The 23,680-nt window shown below is 43.5% G+C and overlaps 1 protein-coding gene across 3 annotated transcripts in view; it reads right to left on the bottom strand.

The window, feature by feature from the left end:
• The window catches only part of ITPRID2 (ITPR interacting domain containing 2), a 39,808-nt gene extending 17,257 nt beyond the window's left edge, over positions 1-22,551 (bottom strand). Inside the window, exons 1-11 of one of the 3 annotated variants that reach the window (XM_021531307.2) lie at positions 22,504-22,551; positions 22,013-22,296; positions 21,864-21,915; positions 16,872-16,921; positions 15,989-16,045; positions 13,397-13,433; positions 12,099-12,197; positions 11,450-11,658; positions 9,987-10,657; positions 6,350-6,422; positions 174-265 (exon numbers count right to left, since the gene is read on the bottom strand). In XM_021531307.2, coding sequence (XP_021386982.1) covers positions 174-265; positions 6,350-6,422; positions 9,987-10,657; positions 11,450-11,658; positions 12,099-12,197; positions 13,397-13,433; positions 15,989-16,045; positions 16,872-16,921; positions 21,864-21,915; positions 22,013-22,238 — 1,566 coding nt within the window. In that variant the 5' untranslated portion in view covers positions 22,239-22,296; positions 22,504-22,551. Of the gene's footprint in view, positions 1-173; positions 266-6,349; positions 6,423-9,986; positions 10,658-11,449; positions 11,659-12,098; positions 12,198-13,396; positions 13,434-15,988; positions 16,046-16,871; positions 16,922-21,863; positions 21,916-22,012; positions 22,352-22,503 lie in introns of those variants that run through there. The other 2 variants (XM_077785107.1, XM_021531308.2) reach the window with 2 other exon arrangements.
• Positions 22,552-23,680: the final 1,129 nt, after the last annotated feature.

Raw genomic sequence — 23,680 nt, 5'->3', positions numbered from 1 at the left:
GAAAGGCTTTCAAATTTGAACACGGGGACTCAGAAGGTCCAGCTCTGAAAATTATGATTTTATAGGATCTAGACTGACAGTCACAGTAGCGGTCAAACATCAACATCCCTCCTACCCTCCCCTCCTGTTTCACACTAATCAGGAGTATTTCAACCACAGGATATGAACTTTACCTGAAGCTGACTGAATGGAGAACAATCTGTAGAGTCCTCTGCGAAGCCACTGCTGTCAGAGTGCTGACTTGCTGTCCTTAACAGCTGATCTGCTTAAAAAAATCAAACCCCAACTGTAATTGCTTTACAAATGACAGCCTTTCAAGATCAATCACATCACATTCAATACAAGCTTCCCTTTTACAGCGAAGTAACATTAAGTGGGTAATACTATTGCTTTTCAGATTCCACTTTGAACAAAACAGAGAAACAACTTGTTTGTTTCAAGCAAAATCTCTCTCACCCAAAGCTCTACTTGTGAAACTTCAAGCAGCAGTGGAAAAGAAACCATTTTTTACATTTTTCCTTCCTGTGCTGTAGTAAAAAACTTCTGCAGATATTGCCACTGTTGGAGTTTTCCTTTCACAAAACCGCATCCCTGATTAATTCCCACACAGGCAGTGGAAGAGTTGCTTTTGTGTTAAAAAGTACAGATTTTACACCTCTCCTGATCATGGAGATACTGAAGATCTCTGGTCTCCTACCAGCCTCCACCATCCCACCCACACAAAGGGACAGCACCACATGGGCAGAGAGGGCCATGCAGAGGACTCTGCCAGCTGCTGGGCTAGCAGACAAATGCAGAACATCCTTTACACATCAGTGGGCAATCTGCCAAAGCTCATTCCCAGTGCTCATTTTATACACAAGAGATAAGATCCTCCTTCTTGTTCCTTTCTATTCTCATTAGGTAAGCATTAAAATAGTCTAAAGAGTCTCTAAACCCCTAAGTGCTTCCCAGGAGTGATTTCCTCTGGTGCAAGCACTGCACTGACTAAGCAGCTTTGCAGGGAGATCTCAGCAAGCTCTGCAGCACACTATTGCATGTGTATTGTTCCTGACTGGGCACAGGAAGCATCCAAGTGCACTGTTTACCTCGTGGCACCAGAAACATTTTACTCAGCCTGAGGTGGGCAACAAACAACCTTATCTCACCTTTAGATCTTAGCAGAAGTATAAAATCCTGGAGATGGGAGGTAACTACAGTGGCTTGCAGCCCCAGACCCCTGCCACCTTCTCCTCTCGAGCCTTAGGCAAGAGCTTGCTGCTATCCTCCCGAAGGCTCAATGCAGAATTTTGCCCCAGTTAAATGTCATCGTATATTTAATCCCAGTTCATAGCTCAATGCATTGGCATGCATTATTAAAACTGTTGGATATTCACAACTAATTTTTTTTAGTATTAATTTTGATACATATTTTACTAACACAGAAATAAAGTAAGACCCTGCAAGGCCTGTGAACAGCAGTAGAGGCAAACTGCCCACTAAGCTTCTATATCAGTGATGTCACACAGCTTTTAGGGAGTGCCTTTCAAATTGTGCTGCTGCTCTGTTATCATGGTAGCCACAATATCCTGCGATGACAAACAACTTTTCTACCTCAAGACAGACATCCCCACCCAACTCCCAGTAAAGACAATGGAAATTACTTCCCTGAGAACTGGATCTTAACTACCCAATTCAATTAGTACAGCTGAAAGACCATGCCATGAACAGCTTGTCACTACAACTGAAGCTAGGGGGAAAGCTTCAAGGTGAATAGTTACCTAAATTTGTTGCCAAACACTTTGGCCTCCTCTGTCTCTTTCCTTATCTGGTGAATTTTAATTTAATAGAAAAAAAACCTTAGCCTCTCTTATGGAAGAGGTCCCCATTAGTTCAGGTAAAGCAATTCACCAGTGCATGTGTATCTGTTTTCATGTGCATGAACTTCATTACTGCTCAACAGAATACTGACCTGCCCTTCTGCTTCCTTCTCAGTCAGTATTTCCTTTTCAGCTATAGAAAGGAAAATTACATCTATATGTTTCTCAAATCAGTTCTTGGGCTTCTCAGAGACACAATACTAAAGTTAAAATCAGTCTTTTATATAATTTCTATAGCATTGGTTATTTATGAAGAAGCTTTGACAGCCTTACAAGTCAGATACCACCAGGCAAGGGATCAGCCCAGAGCAGTCATTCACACTGGCCTCATTCATCCATGGCAAGTGATTGGCACAGTATGAATAGATTCAAATTGCCTTGGTTCAACCTAAGGAGACATCCCCCTTATATAGCTATCCCTTGCCTTCTGTGCTACAGAGCTGCTAGGATTTTTTTAACATTTTAAAGCAAATCAGAAAAGACGTTTTCTGAGTAGACATCTGCTATCATACCTTACCCTTGTCTTTCACAAGTTCTTAGAGCTTTCCACAACACCACTATGATGTAAATGCAGAAAAAATTATAAAAAGCTGGAATCTCTACTGAATTAGTAGTGAAATGACAAGGTTTGGTTCTGTAAAGACTGCAAATACCAACTAGTACACTGGGATATTACAGATACATAATGATATCCACCCTCTTGACAATACTGATCCAGCTACATAGCCTGCTCTACAGCACCTGGATATCTCTCAGATTCAAGCAAACAAGAGGAAAACAGGAAAACACTTCAAAAAAAGCTACAGAGTTACATTTGGCTCTTGACTTAATGGCCTCCTGGCAAAGAAGAATCTCAAGCCAAGGAGTTTGCCATGAGATGTGGCTCCCCTCTCTTCCCTCAAGTGTTTTCTGCTGAATCTTCTTTCAGCACCAAAGGTTGGTTTATAGGGGCCAGCCTGGGATCATCCCATGCCCTGTGTAACCTTCTGCAAAAAGATACCAATGCACAACACTTACTCTGCCACTCAAAGCTACATAGAGGAAATCCTCTGAACTACTGGGAGGAGGCCAGGGGCAGGATAATAGCGAAAGTGTGGAAGAAGGAACCAGCTACAACAAACAAAACCAGCAGGAACAATCAAACTCCCATCCCAGTTTAACAGAGCACAAATTAAAATGCTTCTTGAATTGTTGTTTTAAGCCATATTAAAAAAACCCAATGTCTATTTAGGTACTGAATATGTGTCAAAAAAGAAGTGTGCATTCATAAATAAACTAAATAAACTGAAAATGTTCTAAACAAAGAACACATAATGAAGAAACAAGTCTGTGATTTACAAAATGTGAGAACAGATTCATCAGAGCATCCCTGTCAGGGAAATTATTAGTTCATCTATTGTAATGTAATAATGAGCTACCAGTGTCAGTCTCACCTCTTCTGAGTCACTCAACTGCTCACAAAGAAGAGAAGAAATATGTGGAAACTGTCCATAAAGTTTTAATATTTTTTTTTTCTTGTACCTGTACTATTGGAAAAATTCTAATGCACTTTGTATTTTGTAAGATAATCATTAAATCAACATTCCCAACTTAACTATTAGGTATTTCATTATGGGATTTAATATCAGCTGTCCCTTCTTTGCATACTGATCACACCATGCACCCCAGCACTGACAAAACCAGCCCAATAGGGAGCCCTGCTACAAAAACTCTTGAGTCCCTGGGGATCTCCTTGCATCTGGACAGATAAACAGAGACTCCCACAAATATTAAATCTGTTCCAGATGTTTTCTTCCCACTCCTCCATCTCCAGTCTCCTGTGGAGCTGCACCCACAGAAAGCTATAAATACAATAATATATTAAGGACAGGAAGTGCTGATGATGTACTTTTTTCCCTTTCAAGGATTAAATTTGCAAAGCCAATAACCGCTTTTGACTATCAGCGTAGGATGCCTTGAAAGAGACAGGTCTGTGCCTACCCAAAATTTCACAGAGCCACGTTGATGCCAACAACCAGACATTCACAAATTGCAGTGTCTTGAGAATACTCTTTCCTCTAGGCATTGTGCCTGTATTTGTCTTGCTTTTGGGGCATTTTTTGGAATTGAAGTTGCTGCTGTATGTATGTATGTATGCTCTATGTATTCTTATGTCAGTAAGAATTTTGGTTGTGCACTAACAAACCTTTCCACCAGATAACTTTGCAGTACACTTTTTTATAGTGGACATTTAGCAGTGCTGTATGTTTGTAAACTAGCTGCAGCTTTTCATTCTTATGTTCCTAAAACAACTGAGATAAGAAATATGCTTTAATTGTGAGTCTAAGCAACAGTAGACTGTGTTGTTAACCATAAGTCAACAGTCAACCAGACTATTTCAGTAGGAAAGGGATTTTTTTTTTAATTTGAATACTTCACTTCTTATTAAAGGCCCTCTTAACATGCCTTGCAAGCTGTTGTAAATTTCAGAGAAAGCATACACAGCCCTCAGTATAGACGTAAAATTACACTGCAAGGTTTATAATAATCTGTACCAAAGAACACCAACCCTACTAACTGACAAAGAATACCACCACAATTCATCTGGAACAAATCTTTAGTTTATGTGTGCTTATGTACTATAGAGACAAAGCCACTGAAAAAGGTGGGTTTGTATAAGGAGTGTCAACTGAAATCACATTGCAACAGAGAACCTGGGGTTGAATTTCATGCCAATCCTACCTCATGAAATTGCTAGTGAGAGTGGCATGTCACATTCAGACACAATGGCCAACATTTTTAAAAGTGACCACTAACTTTGGATGCCTTCTAACTTGGTGAACATCCACTCTCTGAGAAAGCAGGCCTCTATGTTTTCTCGTGTTGGACCACTTGCAAAAACAAAAGTTGGCTACAGTTCTTTTTACATTTTGGAAAGTTCTCCATCAAATGTTCTCCCTTTTGGCAACTTGACTGAAATCCACACAGAACAAAGTCCTTGCATCTTCCAGGTGAAATAAAATGCTGGTCTCAGACTAACTTTTAGCAAATGTGCAGGCATTGATACCCTTGTCAGATAAGTCACAGAAAACTCTAGGCAATGCCTGCCTGATAATAAAGTATCACCACTAATCTGTGCAAAGTGTATTCAGAAATAGGTGGACACAGTGCATGGGAAACACGACCCAGCTTGGCCTGCTTCTGTCAGACTGAAGTCCCATTGCAACTGTTGGTACCTTTCAGCAAGTACACACAGAACCATCTCACTTTTCTTTGCTGTGTGGTGGAAGAAGAGGACAAAATCACTACTGAGAGCAGAAAACATGAAAAAATTTTTTTTTTCCTCCTCCCTGACTGCAGCTCCTGGCTCCTTAACTTAGTTTTCTCTGAAAAACTCTCCCTGAAGCTGGAGAGGTCAGGCAAACAGGAGGCTTACCCTCTTTTCTGCAGTCATGTAAAGCAGGTGGAGGAAGGAGGAAGCGTGTAAGGAGGAAGTAGTGGGAACAGTTAGAGAATCCCTTTCTGGCAATCCTTAGTGGCCTAAGTTTGTAGCAGAGGAAGCTTAGTGAGCACCAGGCTGTGCAGAACAGGTAGTGCAGAACACTGATGAACAAGTAGCACAAGTTATCACCAATAACCAGGCATGGCCCTCCAACACTTAGCCCAGGGCATGCTCAACCATGTTAATGCAATTCAGCTGACAGTTCACATGAGTGCCAATTCATTTGTGCAAATTCAAATAAGATGATTTCTGTTTCTTTAGACAGGTTTTTCTGCCTCTCTTAAGTATCTACAGATGCTATTCATGTTTCACCAAGAAATTGCATACATCTAAGCACCTCCCTAAGTACAACAAGCCCTAGTTCCTCTTTAATTAAATGTATCAGCTAGAGAATGGACTTCACTTGTTCACAATGGGCAAAGTAAAAATCACAAAATAAACTTAAAAATCAGCTTTATCCCCCTCCCAAGCCATAAAACACACAAGTAAAAATTTGAGATGAAAGCACAAACAAAATGAACCACAACAGCCAGTGAACAGTGTTCTCCATGTGAGGGACTACAGTTTCCACGTGGGTGTAGAGACACTAGTTTTCTGTGCAGGCAGCCTGCAGACAGAGCAGTAGTGCATAGGAAAAAGCTGCATGTATCATGCAATTTAGGTTTAAAACAATGTAATTTCAGTTTAAATTGGCATCTTAAATTACAGGATCTACTAAGGAAAAAAAAATCCCACACAATCTGAATCAACATTTCGGGCCATCTGAACTATCATCAATTATACAAAAGTGAAAACAGACAGTGAGGTTATAGGGCCGTTGTCTTGCCTGTAATTTGGTTGCCACTTTGTAGTAATGCTTTGTGATTTAGCTAAAAAAGGAACCCAGATCTTTTTTATTTCTAGAGAGAAAAAAAAAACCTTTAGAAGCTTAAAATATATGAATCAGCCTTTCAGAGATGAAAGGACACCCAACAGTCTGCTATCCTCACAGAAGTTGCAGTCTACTCACCTTTCCTTGACTTGGTCACTGCTAGCTGATGTGCAGCTGAAACGTGAGGTAGATCCCCCTCTGTACTCTGGATCTATCAGGAAGAGGAGACAAATATTTTGTCAGGCCAACTGAATATATTCCTGTGCTTAAGAATGCCTAAGCTATAAACACTACCCATGCAGGAGGAGGTTCTGGTGGCTTTTTCCTCCAATTGAACAGCCTGTACTGGCTGAAGGAACAAATTGTGATCTCCTTGAACAGACTTTCCCCAGGCATTCAGCAATGCTCTGGGAGAAGAGCAGTGATCCCTGGGCAGCAGCTCCCACGCAGAGCACAGACCTCCCTCTGGTTACCCACTGCACGCAAAAGACCTGGAAATCACATCCAGCACAGAGCTCTCAGTTCCTCTCTGACAAAACACTAAAATTACTGTGTGACAACACCTCTGACCACCTTTACACTACTGTCTTTTTCCAGTCAGAACTCTTGGCCCTTCATTTGAATACAAAGAACAATACATTTAGAGAAGTGTATCGAGAGGTCAGCACACATGGATTGTCATCTGCTGCCCTACCAACTATCTCCTACAAGTCACCAGTCCTCCAGCAGAAGGACCCAGACCCGACTCCAGACTTCACCAAGCCACTACTCGTAAAAATAAGTCTTATGTCTTCCAGTACAGAAAAGCAAGATAATGTATTCAGATCCATGCACATTTCAACTGGGTATTTTAAAACTACATAAAAATGAATCCTTTCACTCAATTGCTTTGTGAGACAGTCTTATCAAGAAAACAGTTCTCAGGCAAATATTCAAACAATAAAAAGAATATGTCTAAAATCTCAACAGGGAGGCCTTTGTTTGGTTCAAAACTTAGAAAATATTCTTTTTGTATGTGATCCCAAAAAATTCCTAATGGATCACACGCAAGTCTATATGCACAACCTCCCCATCCAACTATCCCCCTCTAATGGGCTGCCAGCCCAGCCCACTTTCCAAATTACCATGCAATGAATTTATCTCAATTTTTTATCAACTTAAAAATGTAAAAATCAAGATACTGATAAGCCAAAATTAGTATTTGGCTAAAGAAGAGGTTATATTTGCATTGATCCCATGTGTATAGCAGCCACAAGGGTTCATTTTCTTAGTTACAAAGGTTTTGAGGAGTACTTTGCCTAAACTTTTTACCTAACTTTTTACCTTTGCCTAAACTTTTTTTATTAGTAAGTGAGCAGCATTACTTCTGCATGATAAACCAAGTGGCTTCTGTTCTTTTAGGAGTTGAAGGCTGTACCAAAGGGGTAAATCCTTATTTCATCCAAGTGCAGGGGAGCATAGAAGGTGCTCACCATTTAAGATTAGGAAAAATTTAGTTTGTGTTTCTCTTAACAAGGAACAGCAAGTAATCTTACAGACGCTTTAATAAAACTGGCCTTCCAGGAAATGTGTCTTGATTCTCTCAAACCTCCCAGCTTCTGATGGCTAAATTTGCAACCTTCCAAAAGCTAAGCTTCTTCTCATTTAAATACCATCCACCTCTTGTCCTTGCATGGGAGACAGCATTCCAACCGTGTCCACAGCACAGTGCAGCTCCTCGAGCACACAGAAGCTCCTTCCCCATCCCTCCAGCCAATATTCATGCTGGTAAGTGACCTTCAGGACTGTCATTGGCCACCTCAGGAGTGGGTGTTTGGGGGAAATCCTGTCCTGACTCACTCCCACACTAGCTATCTTCACAGCCACAGACTTCCGAAGGGCACACAAACCTCCAAGGCATTCGTAAGCCTTGGAAAGAACTTCCTTGATATATCTGTCATCTTTCTTATGCATAAGAATGCACTCCAAGCCAAGCTAGGAAAACGGGGGAGGAGTTACTGTCACTGTTTCTAATACAGTTCATTGTTCATTGCGCCCTGCTTAGAGACTCACAAAAATAAAATCACACTGCCAGGAATTGTTCTAAAATGTCTTCAGCAAAACTGAATCCCTCCCTCCCAGGGATCTGTAGGCAGTTGATAAGTACATACTATATTGTATAAACAAAAAATTCACCACAATTCCATCACGCATCATATGCTGTCTTGCCAAAACAGCTGTGTTTATGCCTGGCATCACTGCACAAAGTGTGCAACCGAAACTTCGCAAACACATCGCACTTGCACAGAATTCAACGAGTCTTTACAGCCAACTTACTCTGAATGCACACATGTATATAAATTATATAAAATACATTCATTGTTTCAGTTTTGCCCAAGGGTACAAAAAATAGATTTCTCCTCTGAAATATACAGCAAAATGCATTGCTGCTCAGTCCCATCCAGTTGTGCCAATGCAAACATTTTTGTAGCTACACAACAAGCTGTACCAAGAAAATTATCTGGCTGAAAACTAAGCCAGGAAAAAGAAATAAATCAAAACACACTGAGTTTCTTTTTCCCCTCTTAAGTGGACTAGTCCTTTGTTCTGGTTCAGTAGATGGCCACACAACATGTGAGTAGGACACACTGGAATAAACCAGTGCTAGGAACCCACAAGAGGCTTGATTACCTTTTTTTGCTTAATGACTGCCTTCAGCTACAACATTAGTTGATCCAGAAGAGCTTGTCATGAATTGTCATGACACCAGACACAGTATCTTCTAAACCATCACTTCATCATCCACTGTAAAATTCTGGCTTTTCTATTCACTTGCTTTCTTCATTTCACCAATGAAATCATAATATCCCTCATTTTATGTATCTATTTCACATAGATAAAAAACTTAACTGCTGAACTTTTAACTTTTAATAGTCACATTGAAATGTGCCCACAAAAGCATCTACTCATTTAAGAATATTGAGACAGTTCTTACACTTTGACCTGCAACTCTACACAAAAATTGCATTCTTGAATCTGTGGGCTAGATGTTTACTACCCTAGTAAACGAATCGCTTATGGGAATCTGGGAATTAAAATTCCTTTGGAATAATTATCATTATGAAAATGGATATCTGCATATATGAAGATGTTAAAAGACATCTAGCACGGACTTTGTAATTAAGTCATTGCCAAAAGTCATGTCACAGTGGCCTTCGGTGTGTTAATTTCCAGAGAACAAATAAATCAACTCGAGTAGATCCTTATCAAAACCGAAAGTTGCACAAGATGAGCACCTCACCCTACATGAAAGCCCCTCCCCTGATTCACTGCAACAAAACTCTGGCTTTATTCACAAATTTATCTTTAATCAACATCAATTATTACACTGAATTTTCTTCTAGGCAACAAAAGTTATGATTTCTAGTTAACAATTTAAGTAAAGTGAAAACTTAACACCCAAGGTTTTGTTGCATACAAACCCTAACCTAGATTTACTTACACAGGGAAAACTTCCCAGGAGTTATGCCAGTGATAGCAATTCTTTCTGAATTTGATTTAAAAAAAAATGAGAACTTTCCCACTGACTTAGGAACAACAGCAGCAGCAGCACCAAGTTACTTCATTAAGAGGATCAATTAGAGCAGCCTGCAACTGCTGAGAAAGCACAACACAGAGAATTTCAAGTATTCCTGGAGAAAACACTGTCAACTGCACAGGAGGGAACATTCCTGTGCTGGCAGACAGGGAGCTATGTAAACTGTATGCACAAAGTAAGGCAAGTGTCTTTACCCACCTCTTCCATCTCAAAGGAGTCCTTCTGCTGCAGCATGAGGTTCGTTATGGACGGGTTTGCGAGGGGGGCGCAGGGGTCTCTACCTGGCGATGCTGTGGACAGTCTCTGTGTCAGGACACTGCTGTCGGAGGTACTGGAACTGCTGCTGAGCCCTGGCGAGTCCAAAAGACCGGGTTCTTCGCACGGTCTATCCTGGGCACCAGCCAGCCTGCCATCCTGTCCATCTGCTGGGGGCACAGAACCCTCCTGTGCAGCAGGGAGGTGCGCAGGTCCCTCTGCGTTTGCAGCCTTTGTCTGACTGCCGGCTATCTCCTCCTTTACAGTGGCCAAAAACGAGGGACAATCTTTCTTTTTAGGATGTTTTGGCAATTTAGATTCATTTTTAACATCATTTTCTTCACTCCCTACTTCAGCTGGACTTTTCCCTTTCTCAACAGGCGAAGGACTTGCAGAGCTGCTGCCATCAGCTTGCTGATTGAGTTTTGACAAGGTCTTCATTAACCGACTGGCTGTGTTGCTGCGATTCAGAGGGGGAGGGCTGGACGCCTCTTTGCTGGAAGACACTGAATTCATACTACCAATTTTCTGCAAAGGAGTCCCAGAGACTTGAGAATACAAAGAAGAAAAAGCATTGGCCACAGTAGTAAGCACTTCAATCTGACGAAAACGACCTGCACAGGAACGAAACACAAGGCATATCTGAAGAGGGAATTTTGATCATAATCTCTGCCCAACCCCACAAACCTCCTCCTACTTTTATCCGGGGCCTCTAAGGCTGAATGAACACTTCCTAGGCCTGTAACATGAAAGTGATAACTTACTATGGAAAAAAAGAATCTTTACTAAATATGCAAGAACTGCATGTAAAGTTCTCCTGACTTAAACCACTGGCATATGTGTGTGAATGCAAGTTTATTTACAAAATGCTAGAAAGGAAATGTTACTCATATTGCTCTCTCCAGCTACAACTAGAAAAGGATAGCTATGCCCTCATTTAAGCAGCGCTTATTACTGATCCAACAAAGCTCTTGTCCAAGTCCATAGAAATACTGCCCCAGATTTCAGCAATGACAAAAATAGGTCGCTGCCACCCAGGAAAAAAATCCCACCCAGGGACTAAAGAACACCAGAAACAGAGGGATATTGCTATTTTTTTCAGTGCTCTAAATCTGCAACAGAAGAAAAGATGAGCATGATACAAACCAGAAGGCAGCATACCTTACAGGATGCCTTTTATTTTCCTCCCCCACTACAAACCCTTACACTCATCCCAATGAGTACCACCCTGGTGGTTACCTCTTGCCTATTTAAGACCAAGCAACAGTTTTATTATGAATTCTGAATGGAATGTTGCCTTTAGGCTGTAACAGAGTTTTACCAGAATATTAGATACACACCTCTTTTGGGGTGGTTTACATAGTTAATAAACTCATAAACAAACTGTACTTCAAAAACATACTTACTTGTTAAAGCAAAACTTGGATTTTCCACTTCCATGCGCTGTATTTGGGCATTCAAAAACACTTTGATATCTATCCCTCTGGCAAATGATGATGAATTAAAAAATCTCGCTGGAATTTTTGAAGCAATATCTGGTTCATCTCTTCCAAACCCAAGGTTGTAGAGCACTTCTTCAGGATCTTCCTCATAAAGTTCCAGTAATTCAGAAACACTACAGAAATGAAAGATGTTAACCATCTACATGTAAGATCCAGTCCCTTCTATCAAACTGCTAATTCACTTTGGTTTATTGAACTTTTGACTCCTAGAGCTTAGACTAGTTTTGGAAATAACTGTGGAAATCTCTGCATCTAAAGTTTTCATTCCCATCATGAGAGCCATTAGCCCAGACACATCACACATCCAATCCCAAAATTTCTAAAATCAGTCCTATTCTGCAGAGCTCAGATTTTAAAATGCCATTAAAAGTTCAGGTACTTTTAATGTTTAGGTCCATTTGTTAGCATTTACTGAAAACCACAACAAAAGACAAACAGAAGTTTTCCAAGCAACCAAATTAAAATTCCCTTCTCAGCTACTAAATGCAGCAATGCATATAAAAGAAGCCAAATTCATTTAACTGAGAAACAGACCTTTTAAGCATAGTTTTACCTTGAAACAGTCGTGCTGCTTTTTCCCGAGCCGGTAGAGTTCATACTTCTCCCCTTCTGATGGAACTGCAGCCTCCTGTCCTTTGCCAGTACACCATCGCTGTCAGCACAAACAGAGAGGACCCCTGCGATAAACCTCTTTTGTTCAGGGACTTGATTCTCTGTCTCACTGGAGAGCTAACCCGCCAGCACTGTCCAATTTCTCTTTTCCCCTTCACTGTTATCTGGTTTATATTATCCATGTCATTTATTGAAATACAGAAATGAAAGCAAAGCCTGGGCCACCTCAGTAAAAATGTACATAGATGGTATGACTTGGAACGCAAATGCGAGCTGAGAAAACAACCTCTGATCTGCCCTTGCTGCCCCACCCTCCCTGTTCCCACCCTCCTCCAGTAAGGAAGCCCAGCCTCGGGTGAGCTGTCTTTGCCCTGCCTTTTCCTGCCTCCCCTGGGCCGCTGCCTCCTGCAGCAGGACCTCCCCATGCACGGCCACCCTCTCCATGGCTCGGGTACCCTGCTCACCCCAGTGCCACCTGCCTGGACCTGGCCAGGGGAGCTGAAGAGGCTCTGGGCACGGGGAAATGAAGCTCCAGTCCACACTGCTGGCCAGTCTCCTTCCCAATCCCAAACTATATAAACTGCCTGAGCATTAGGTGGTATCCTGGGTTCAAACATAATTTTCCTGTTAATGTCTCTGAGGAACAAATTGTTCCCTCCCTAAACAGCCGCCAAGAAACCAAAGGTGGCAGAGGAGTCACCTAAGAGTGTATATTTATTTATGGAGCCCAACTCAGGAGGAATAGAGAGGATGCTTTCCACAGCGGCTGTGCAGCATTCACTGAAGTCTCAGTGGGGTTTTAGTTTCAGCACATTTTATTTAGAAGCTTTAACGATCTCTCCTATCTCAAAGTCTTTTTTCCATGTTCCCAAAAGACATCTGCTGTGACAGACAAAACTAATTTTCCCTTGAAATTTCTGAAACAGTGAGCAATCAGTGAGGCAAAGAAGGTTAATCATGCTACATAGCTAAGATTTGTCATTTCTCTGTTTTCCTCCTGCTACTCCAAAATCTATGTCAGGTCTGCTGAAAGAATACAAAATCTTAAATTTTATTTTTGCTCTTCCTAATGACTCTGTGTTATCTGGATCACTTCGTTCATTCTCATGTTAAACAGATATGAGCAGAAGAGCTTTAGCTCTGTGGAAGCCCCCATGACTTCCACTACCCATTTTTCTCCCCTGCCCTTCAGTATAAATATTCCTCTGAAGTAAATAAACACAAAAAAACGATGCTTACCATGTTTCTGCTTGGGTATCACTCCGTAGATGATTAGCTGCAGAGAAAGAATAAGAAGTTATAACCAGACCTCTTCAGAACTACACTTCTCACAATCAGTATGAAGAAGCAGACAGTGAGCACATTTACCAACAGTCCTGCATAAAACAGATTTTACTTCTTCCATATAAATGTGATTGTCAAGGGTTTCTAGTATACGGCTGATATAAAAGTTATCTGGCTTATTAAAGCTCTCTTTAAAATTAAGTCTCACATAGACAAACGTTTACATACTGTCATGAATCTTATTACTTGAAATTTAAATTGTGATAAGCTGGTAATTGTTATATAAACCATTTATTGCTTTGCAACTGAAGACAAGATTACCAGCTGCAGGGCTGTTCTTGGGTGGGAAGGGGAGGAGGACAAGCAGGCATACAAAGATTGCTCCAGTTGGGAAAGTAAAGAATGTAAGAAAGGCAGCTGGCCCTATGGCCAGGTGCTAAGACTATTTGTTCATCTTTTCATCAGCAAAGTGGCTGCCTGAGCTGTGCAATACATAGACCAGAGCTCAGTGACCCCTTGGTGCTGATGGGGCCAGCAGACATTGATAGGACAGGAGGCACAGTTGATAGGGCTCAGAGGTGATAGCCTCAGGAGGGAGACTGTCTCCCAGGTATCAAACACCTGGCCACCAGGCTGACAGGGAAGTCAGCACTTTCCATAGCTGGATCACATGGGAATGTTCCAGGCAGCATTATTCTTTCAGAACTGAACTTCAGACTTAAAATATGGACTCCCCAAAGAAGCAACTCAACATTAACAACTTGCCCCAGGAGACAGGCAAGGAGCACATGTCTGTTATAGCAGCCCTCAGAATCAGCTATGAAAAGAGTGATGTCACACACTGCTAGGAGAAGCCTGCATCTTGACCCGCTGTGCCAGGAGGGTACTTCTCAACCTCCCTCTTAGTTTCAGAGGCATCACAAAGAAATGTATGCAAAACACAGATCCCACATTTCTTCAACATTCCTGCCTGTAATAATATGAAGGTAAGCCTATCTGTAAGGATTACTCAGTGACTAAGCTGAACAGCTGAACCATGGGTTTTACCAGCTCAGCAGTGGGCTGGGGTTACAGGTCCCTGCCCAATGCCCTCTGTACCATTCACACAGGGCTCTGGCTTGCATCTGGCCTCGGGCAGTCCTGGCTGCACAAGGGCAGGCCATTCATCCCAGCCTCAAAGGGGCTGTCTGTCTGGCAGGGCACGCAGCCCTGCTCCAAGCAGCTCTGTTGTCCCCTTGTTCCAGGATGGGAAGCAAAGCCCAGCAGAAACATCTGCATCGTTAGCCAGAAAAATCGACCAGCAATTCTTTTCATCTGGACAAGCTAAATCATGCAAAAGACCCATACAAACCAGAAGTCCTTGGAAACTGTAAGGAGAAAAACTGAAAAAAGTGACATGATGTACTGAAATCCACTAATTCTTGTGTTCTTGGTCATACGCTCAGACCCTTGGATTATCATTACACAGACATTTTTCCTATGAAATCTTTGTACTGCAGGCAATCTAACAAGTGGAAAAGACTGTCAATAGGAAAATTTAATCCTATTTCATCTACTACAATAGGAGAGTCATTTATTGCTTTTTCATCATTAGCAGATCAAGTTCATTACCAGATAAACTCTTCTCCCTAGAAGTCTTAATCTTTAAAAATTAAAGATATTTCCTTCCTCCAGGCCTTATCCCACTACTCTGACACTCTGGCAAGACCAGGAGAAGGGCTTTCTACTACACTTAGCAAAAGCTGTGATTCAAAAACAATAAAAGCTAAACAGGGAGTTTTACCTTTTTTTTTAACACTGAAAGCAAATAATGTCTTATGACCCCTGTCCTACAGATAACTCCAGGACCTGGTTTATGAGACTTTTTCTGCTATTTTACAAGATACTGCTGTTAGAACAGAATCCACAGTGCTTTTACTGGCTGCTTTACAGACACCTCTGATCCATGATCAAAATCAAGGCTAGAATTCTTTTTTACAAAGTCCATGGGGAACAGCCACCTCTCCTTCCCCTTAAAAAGGGGAAGAGAAAGAAAAGGCAAGCAGATAGCAACAGAAGAGTCTATATTGTGGTTGATCAAAATACTTACTCAGCTTTGGTGCTTTTCACTTTTAAAAGCACTTAACAGATTTGCCTCTTGGCTGACAGAATTTCATTCCTCCTTTCAAAAGCTCACACATGCCACTCCCAAGGGATTCAGTAAAAGTGGGGCATGCCTGGCTGCCAAGAGTAACCCATGGACAAGAAGAACAAGTAGGAGAAATCATTTTCTCACAGCCTTGGTAAGTGCTCCAGGCTGTCCCTGTCATCATGGGCATTAAAATGAGAGGGCAGAAGCAAATTCAGGGCTGCCTCTGACCTTTGGGTTCAGAGACCCAGAGTGTCTAACTCTAGCCATAATCTAAATAACTTCAAAAAGCAAATCTTCCTGCATTTTTTGTGTGCTTCATCCTGATTTTCTAGCCAATGCTGTCCTTCAAAATAAAAATCGGATGACTGGGTATAATTTTTTTGGCTAGAAAAAGAGTCATAATCTGCCACACCCACCTTCAGCTCCCAGGGATAAGTCATCTTCAAAACTTCCTCCATTTCTCACCACCATGCCTGAAAACATACAGTTAGCAGTTCAACAACTACAATGCTCCAATGTTTTCCTTCCAGCTGCTTATCTAAAGATATTCGTAAGACATTTCATTTGATACAAGAAATAACTAGACTTTATTTACAATCCCTGGATTACTCATGCAGTTAAAATGCACTAAGAAGCAAAAAGTTACATTTCAGAACACAGCAAAATGATTTTGAAAGGGAACAACTACAACACTGCTTTGGTTTTGCACTCAGAAACACCTCCAAGTCAACGTGTGAGCAAATTAACTTCAAGTGGGAATCTGGAGGTACCACTCAGCACATCTGTGCCTTCGGCTGCTGCGTTATCTATCCTCCAGACATCTTACCAGGAGAATCCAGAGTCTGAGTCCAGCTGGGGCATTCTCCTCTCACCTTCCTGTACCAGATTAGGAGCTGAAGTGAAGACTCCAGGCACAGAAAGTAATTCTTCTTCACCCTGTCACTACCTGCACATTCCTACTGTACTTTGAACTTTACTATTCAGACCTGCTCGGATAGTAAAATTTTCAGGTGTGGCAACCACAGTTATTAGAGGCAGAGACTGCCTAACGCTCTCCAGTTTGGAGACAAAATCATCTCCCTGTTTCACACATCTGGGAGTTTTTTAGAGCTTATTAAGACCTCCATTATTATTCCAGTTCTTTTCCCCCTTCTCCAGTTTCTCAGACACAATTGCTCTGCTTTGAGAATAACTTTGCAACACTGACGCAGTTTTGGTTTGCTACCAGGTCTCACATGAATGTCCTTGAAAACACAGTTTCCAGCAAAAGAGATTTCAGTAGGTAAAGTCTTTCCTTACCCTTCAATAGAGGATTGCTTTGCTCATCCAGGGAGGCTCCCAGAGGCGTTCTGAAACCATAGAAGAGATTAACACTACTTAAAAAACTTGCTGCTTCATGTCCTTCCTTACAGCATGTAACAAGCTTGTGATAGCAGAGTTGTCCCTCCCTCCCTCCTTCCCTCCCTCCGCCCCCAGAAAGCACAAACATCTGACGACTGGCAATAACTTCCTAAACAATCCCCAGCCCTCTAAATAAATACACCTTGCAGAGAAAAACAACAAAACGTAATAACTGCAAAGTTCGAACACCTTCAGGGGCAGCAGCCCCTGCTGAGGAAAATCAGGGACTTCTCAGCAAAACACCCAGAAATAGCAAGCATGATTTTTTGAATGGATTAATTCAAGCTCATTTAGGCAGTAAAAACTGCCATTTTTCTACACATTTAAAACTTCTTGGAGAGAGGGGTGAACAGTTATATTTGTTGATCAGGAAGAACCAAGATAAAAAAGTCTTGACAGCTATGTTAGCTGTCACTTGCCGGTTCTGATTCTTTACAAGCTGTTCACACTAGTTCTTTTTTGGATGATCCCTCCAAAAGCTGTTGCCTGAAGGGCAGGGGATTTGCTGAACCTCACGGTGCTTGAAAGGAGCAGCAGAAGCCTCACAAATTACAGGTCCAATCCCATTCTGGGTTCACACCGTATTTGTTGACACTAACTAGATGTTTCCACATCTTGTCTCTCAGACATGTTTAACCAGTGTCTTGTCACTTCTAAGTAGCACAGCATTAACTTTCAAAGCTCAAAACAAATGCAGAAATATAATACTCATAAAGAAGGGAAAAGCAGATGATTTATGCACTTATATTATGTATGTTTCATTTGGATTTTTAATTAGACAAACACATAAACCTGCCTGAAGACCTGAAAGAAACAGTGCTCTGATACAGTATTTATTTTGGTGCCATGGCCAAATTAAGCAAGGAAAATTTGCATCTGCTTTCTAACAGACCTTGCACTTCACAACCTTATTTTTCTTTCCCCTCTAAACAGAGCTCACTCTCTCCAGATGCAGCCAGCTGATACGGAGCAGGCTCACTTCAACACGCCTTCTGCAAAGCAAGGCAAAGCCAAGCCCCACCGTGGTGGGACTCCAAGGCAAACAGCCAGAGCATTCAGATGCAGAAGCACATTCCAGGTGACAGGACACACTGCCAAGGCTCACATCTCCTGCATTTCTGCATGTCTGTCCAGTCAGAGTCTAAAAAACTTAGGCTATATTGTCTAAACCTGTCAGTCTACAAGAAGCCTGTGCTCTCAGATAATAACTATGCTGAACGTTTACTCCCTGGATCTGACGGGTGCACTCCCAACCTTCTCCCTCTCCTTCCCTGGTGGCTGCTCCCATGGCTCTATGTTTTTGATGTAGAAACTTGCTGGCATTGACTTTGACAGCCAAGGTCAGTGCTGCATGCAGCGGCTGGCAGAAAGCAGTAAAAGCATCCATCAAAGCTGGCATTTTCCTTTCGAAATTAAGTCTGTCACCATAACAGCACATTAGCAGCTACCAGAACAGCATCCTTGTCAACCACCCCTTGCTGCCCTACCTGCACGGGTGCACACAGCTGCCATACACCCCCTGCCTTTGAAAAACTTGCTCTAAAGGACTAGACAAAACATGAGTTTAAACAACAGAGAAGTACCGCACAAAAATCCTTGTGGACAACAGCACAGATAGCTCTGCCTTTCTGCACCAGGCTGTTTTCCACCAGCAAGGCTCTGTCTCAAAGCAGCCCTGTGCACTGGGGAATGTTAGGGCTGGGGGACCCTTCCCCTTGCTGTGCCCTCAGGATGGGGTGTCCCTGCCTCACACAGCCTCAAGGCTTCCTCTCATCCCAGAGCTCTGTTTGTTCAGCCACCAGTTGTGGTCGGGTGGTCTCTCAGAACAAGAAAAGGGGTTTGCACTGTGCTGTGGAAGTGTTTAAACCTCAGCTTTTAAAACCTTTATCTGGGCAGAAGCCATGTTTATTTTAAACTTGAAGTAAAAAATCTCTTTTTTCTGAGGCATTTCAAGAACTCACTTCCTGCATATCTACAGGAGATGGCTCCTAGATACCTCCCACATCCCCTGTATTACTGGCAGAGTTTAAATTATATTCAATCAAAACAGTACACGTCATTGTAATAGTTGACAAAAAACCCTATTTTTATCTATCACTATAATGCAAGCACTTGTACTTTTATGAGCTTTCTCATTACTTCAGAATGCCTTTTCAAAGTACTGGGGAGAGAGAAAAAGGTCTTTTTCAAAGTCATTCAATTCCCAAAACGTGAATGAACCAGATACTTTGAGTAACATCTGACATGTTTTATGCCTCCATAATTCTTATCACAGTATGATAAATACTTGCTTTTTTGCTTTTATGGTTTGCTGCTATTTATTTCTTTACAAGAAGCCCAAAACAACAAAATGTGTATCTATCAAGGTAAATAACATGGGAAATTAGGAATCTTCCTCTCCTCTAAAGCAGATGTGAAACAGAGATGCCAAGTAATAAAAGCCCCAAACCACTAACATAAATATCAAAGGACAGCTAGTAATTCTTTTTGTCCATATTAGAACACTATTAATGCCTTTAGAAACAAACAAAGGAATTCAACTTATAAGTAGATCTATTTATGCAGTGGGTTGATATTAAGGTTTTTTTGTGCTGCTGCCAACTTGAACCAGAAAATAAGATTTTAAAAGTGCCAATTTTCTTCTGATTTCAGAAACACACACAGAAACTCAGAAAATGTGAAGGACTACTTTTAGAAAACATGTAACAGAGAAAATATTGTATTCAATAACTGAATCTTCATTTGTAGCAATAGCTACATGGTAACATGTTAGAATACAAGTTAAGAATACTCTTAACTTTTAAGAATAAGGTTGCGCCATGAACCAGAAATAGAAGCTGTTTGTGTATGCCTACACTTTTTAGCAATCAAAGCTTGACAGCAAAATCAGTGTTATTAAACAAGTAAGAAATTTCAGCGGGAACGACTCACAAATTGTAAATTTCACAATTGTTATTTTTAAACAAAACATTGTAGTATCTGCAGGGCTATTCCATCCTCTGTTAATGCTGTCCTCTTTTCCTATGTACATCGTAACCAAGGATTCTGTATGTACAATCACTTATAACACTGTAAATTGAATCATCACTTTACTGTACATGCTAGCAACTGTTTGCATGTACATTAGGCATAAAAAATTAAACTATTCTGCAGTTTAAAACACAAGGAACTGTGCAGCCTTTTACAGGCAGCTGGGATTGCATCTTCCGGGCATGAACCGCGCACACTGGTACCCTGCACGCCACAGAGCAGAGGCTAACTCCTGTCTCAACAGCATTGTTTAGGAAATCTGTTTTTAAAAGTCCTTCTGAGGAGAGCACAAGATTCCTCTGAAAAGACTTACAACAGTAAATAGCTCTACTTTAATAGGCTACTGTGGAAGGAGAGCAACAGGTTTCACAGACATGAATTACCTAAATTTTTGTTTCTGTATTAGCAAAAGAGTTAACTTGTGCTTCATTTGTTATTTGTAAAACAAGATTCCCATATTTTGGGAATCAACTGCCAGAGATGCAAACATTCCACAGAAATGTGTGGTGCCAGTTTTAACAACAGATAGTTATCAAAGCAGGGGTATGAAACTGCAAGCTTTGTGTTACTACTCAAGATTTTTGGCCACCTATTAGATGCTCATATTGTCAGTTTGCAGCTTTGTGCTGTTCTTTAAATTCTATATGGAAGTGTTAAGGACTACAGGGCCAGGGAAGGATCTAGACAGAAATCCTGCAGCCTAGTGGCAGTGCAGCATTCGGAAGAATATCACCCCCAATGGCCTCTTTCCCCTCCAGTTCTTACATTTTTTTCCCTCCCCACTTAAAAAATACTTCTAAGAAAGCATCGAATTTGTAATACTGATTTTAAGAAAACTGTTTAGTAGACCAACAGGATACCAGATATGAGGTAATGTCAGAAAAATCTTCTCCCTTTCTAGCATTTTAGAAGAATGGTCTGTCAGGTCGAAATATTATATTTCAGCACAAATTCAAGCCTGTAGCTGCCAATACCCTATCCAAGGCACAGTCTGTAAAGAGATGAAGAAAACTATATGGAGGATCCTGTAGCTATAAGACAACCCACACTTCAGTTACAGAGTAAGATCAGTCACCTGCTTGCCGGACCAAGAGATCATAAAGGCACAACTAATCTCAGTGGTAAATTCTTGCCTTAACGTATCTGTTCTTAAAAGGAGAAAGAAACCAGAAATATCAAATAGCGGTCTTGAAATGTCATTGTCAGCTACTGGAAAGCTAATTGTTAGCTCCCCCCCATCAAGTCTGCCTTCAAAGGGCTGTTAGGACTGAATGGAGAAAAAAGAGAAAAAAGCAGCTGCTACTGATGTAGCATTTGTACATTTACATGACTGAGGATAAAGAAAAAGTAATTCCATCTATACCTGTTGTAAACACCAAAGATTATTTTGCAACAGTGATAGAAACGCAGAATACATATACCATGCTTCAAGTTAAGGATAGAAGACATTAAGAGACTCAGATAAATCAAGTTAGTCTAAACTGTGGCATCACTCCTGAAGGCCTGTAAGCAGAGAGGCCATGCCGCGGAAGCACAGTTCCTTGAAATCTGCACCAAAAACCAGTCAAGGGAACAGTGGAAGCTTTAAGCTGGAGCCCCTCGGTGAGAACCACTGCAGCTTCCAAAGCAGCGCTGCCTTCCTGACGCTCCGCCGGGTTCCTCCCCCGGCGGCTGGGAGCCGTCAGGCTCATTAATGAGCCGCCGAGGAGCGGAGCGGTGCCGGACGCGGCTCCCCGGGGGCCGCGGGGCTCGCGGCGCTGCTGCCGGCGCAGCCCGGCCGGGGAAGCGCCGCGCCAGCGCCGGTGCCCGCTCCGCTCCGGGCCGCCCTCCGCGCCGCCGCCCGCCGGCGGGAGCACCCACCTGCAGTCCTTCAGCCATATCGCGATCTTCTCGTTGGGAACGCCGTGGCAGCCTTAGGGGCAGAGCAGGAGAGAAGCCGACAGTCAGTAACAGCGAGGCCGCCCCGCGGGGGTCCCGGTGGCCCGCGGGCTGCTGCCCCCGGCACTGACCTGCTCCTGCGGCCAGCGGCAGCGCGCCGCCGCCGACATCCTCCTCCTCCTCTTCCTCCTCCTCTTCTTCCTCCTCCTCCTCCTCCTCCTCCTCCTCGCCGCGGGCCAGCGCCGCTGCCGAGAAATCCTCCGCTTCCGACGCTTGCCAGGAGTCGCGGCTCTTGGCCCAGGCCTTCCTCTTCTGGGTCGCCCCTTGCCACTCCTCCGCCGCCGGGGGCTGCTCCATCGGGGCGGCGGCGCCGCGGGCGCTTCAAGCCGGGAGGGGGGTGCCGGAGAGAGCCAGCCTGCCGGGCGAGCGGAGACGTGCCGTCCGTGCCGCTGCCCGCCGTCCGGGCGCCGCGGGGCTGCGGCGGGGCCGCCCCTCCCCGCGCTCACCCCCGGCCCGCCCCCAGACCCGGTCGCCGCCGCCCCGGCCCCGCAGGTGTCCGCCCCGGCCCGCCGCGGTGCGGGGCCGGCGGGCGGGCAGCGCTCGGGCTGCCCGCGGTACTCACATGTCGCGGCGCGGCGAGGCGGCGGCGGAGGCTGCGCCCGGCCCGGCTGCGGGCGGCGGCGGCGGCTCTGACTTCCTCATACCGCTGCGGGATGAGAAAACTCGGCGCCCACGTGACGGCGGCGGGGCCGGCGGCAGAGCGGGGCCTCCGCCGGGGCCGGGCCGCCCCGCGCCGGGGGTGCCGGGCAGGGATGCGGGGCCGCGCCCGCCGGCGCCGGCCCCTCGCGGCCCCTGACCGGCCTGGGCTCGCTCGGAAGGGCCGCCCGTGGCCTGGGCCCGTAAAGGATGTTTCCAACCCAAAAAATACACAGAGCAGCCAGGAGGGACTTTGCAGGGGTTTATCCTCGAGGAACGGGAGTGAGGAGGGGAGAGAAGGCACAAGGGAAAGATACAGGATGTGTACTGGGTGCACACAGCCTTCTGCCTCGCTTCCAGGGATGTGAAGTTCGATCAGCCTCTGCTCGGGCACAGGCTGGGGGCTGCAGGGATACCAGAAGTTAAAAATCTTAGGTGCGTTTGAAGCCTTTATCATCTCCTCCAGGATGTACTTAAGCCACCAGAACCAACTTGCAAACCCAGCAAAAGACGAACGAGTCCCCATACGTGGGAAGGAGGTGCCGACAAAAGGCCGTTTTCATTGCGGGAGCCGAGTGCCATTTCTTAAGCACTGTCTCCTGCTTGTGGAGGAGACGGCAGCCTGACAGCAGCCCTGGCTGGGTCACCCACTGGGGCATAATGCTGGTGGGCAGCCTGCGTGGGGAGCGGGGCACTGCCGTCCTGCGTGGGGTCAGGCTTCACATCCCAGACGCTGCTGCAGGAGCCCTGCACGCCCAGCGAGCTCACCTGCAGCCGCGGAGCCTGGGAGAAATAAGCTTTTGAAAAAGGTCTTTTACAACATTTTCATGAAAAGGTGCTGAATTAGTAAGCGTAAGCAGCAAAATTGACCTGTGTTCTCTGGAATTCTAAAACTGGTGTTCGCAGCCAGGCACATGACGTACTTCATGCTTAAAGGCAAATTTGCCTTTGGAAGAAAAAGGTTAATGGTACTCAATCAATATTCTTTCATTATCTAGCTTTATAGTTAAAACCTTTCAAATAGTTTCTTTGAAAATTTCCCCTATAAAATAAAAAACTGACTTGATAAGGAAAAAACTGGTTTTTCCTAAACCACTCTAGCC

The sequence above is a fragment of the Lonchura striata genome, chromosome 8 (assembly GCF_046129695.1).
Source record: "Lonchura striata isolate bLonStr1 chromosome 8, bLonStr1.mat, whole genome shotgun sequence".
Classification (NCBI taxonomy): domain Eukaryota; kingdom Metazoa; phylum Chordata; class Aves; order Passeriformes; family Estrildidae; genus Lonchura; species Lonchura striata.
The sequence above is the reverse complement of the archived record's forward strand: the minus strand, read 5'-3'. Positions and strand labels throughout refer to the sequence as shown.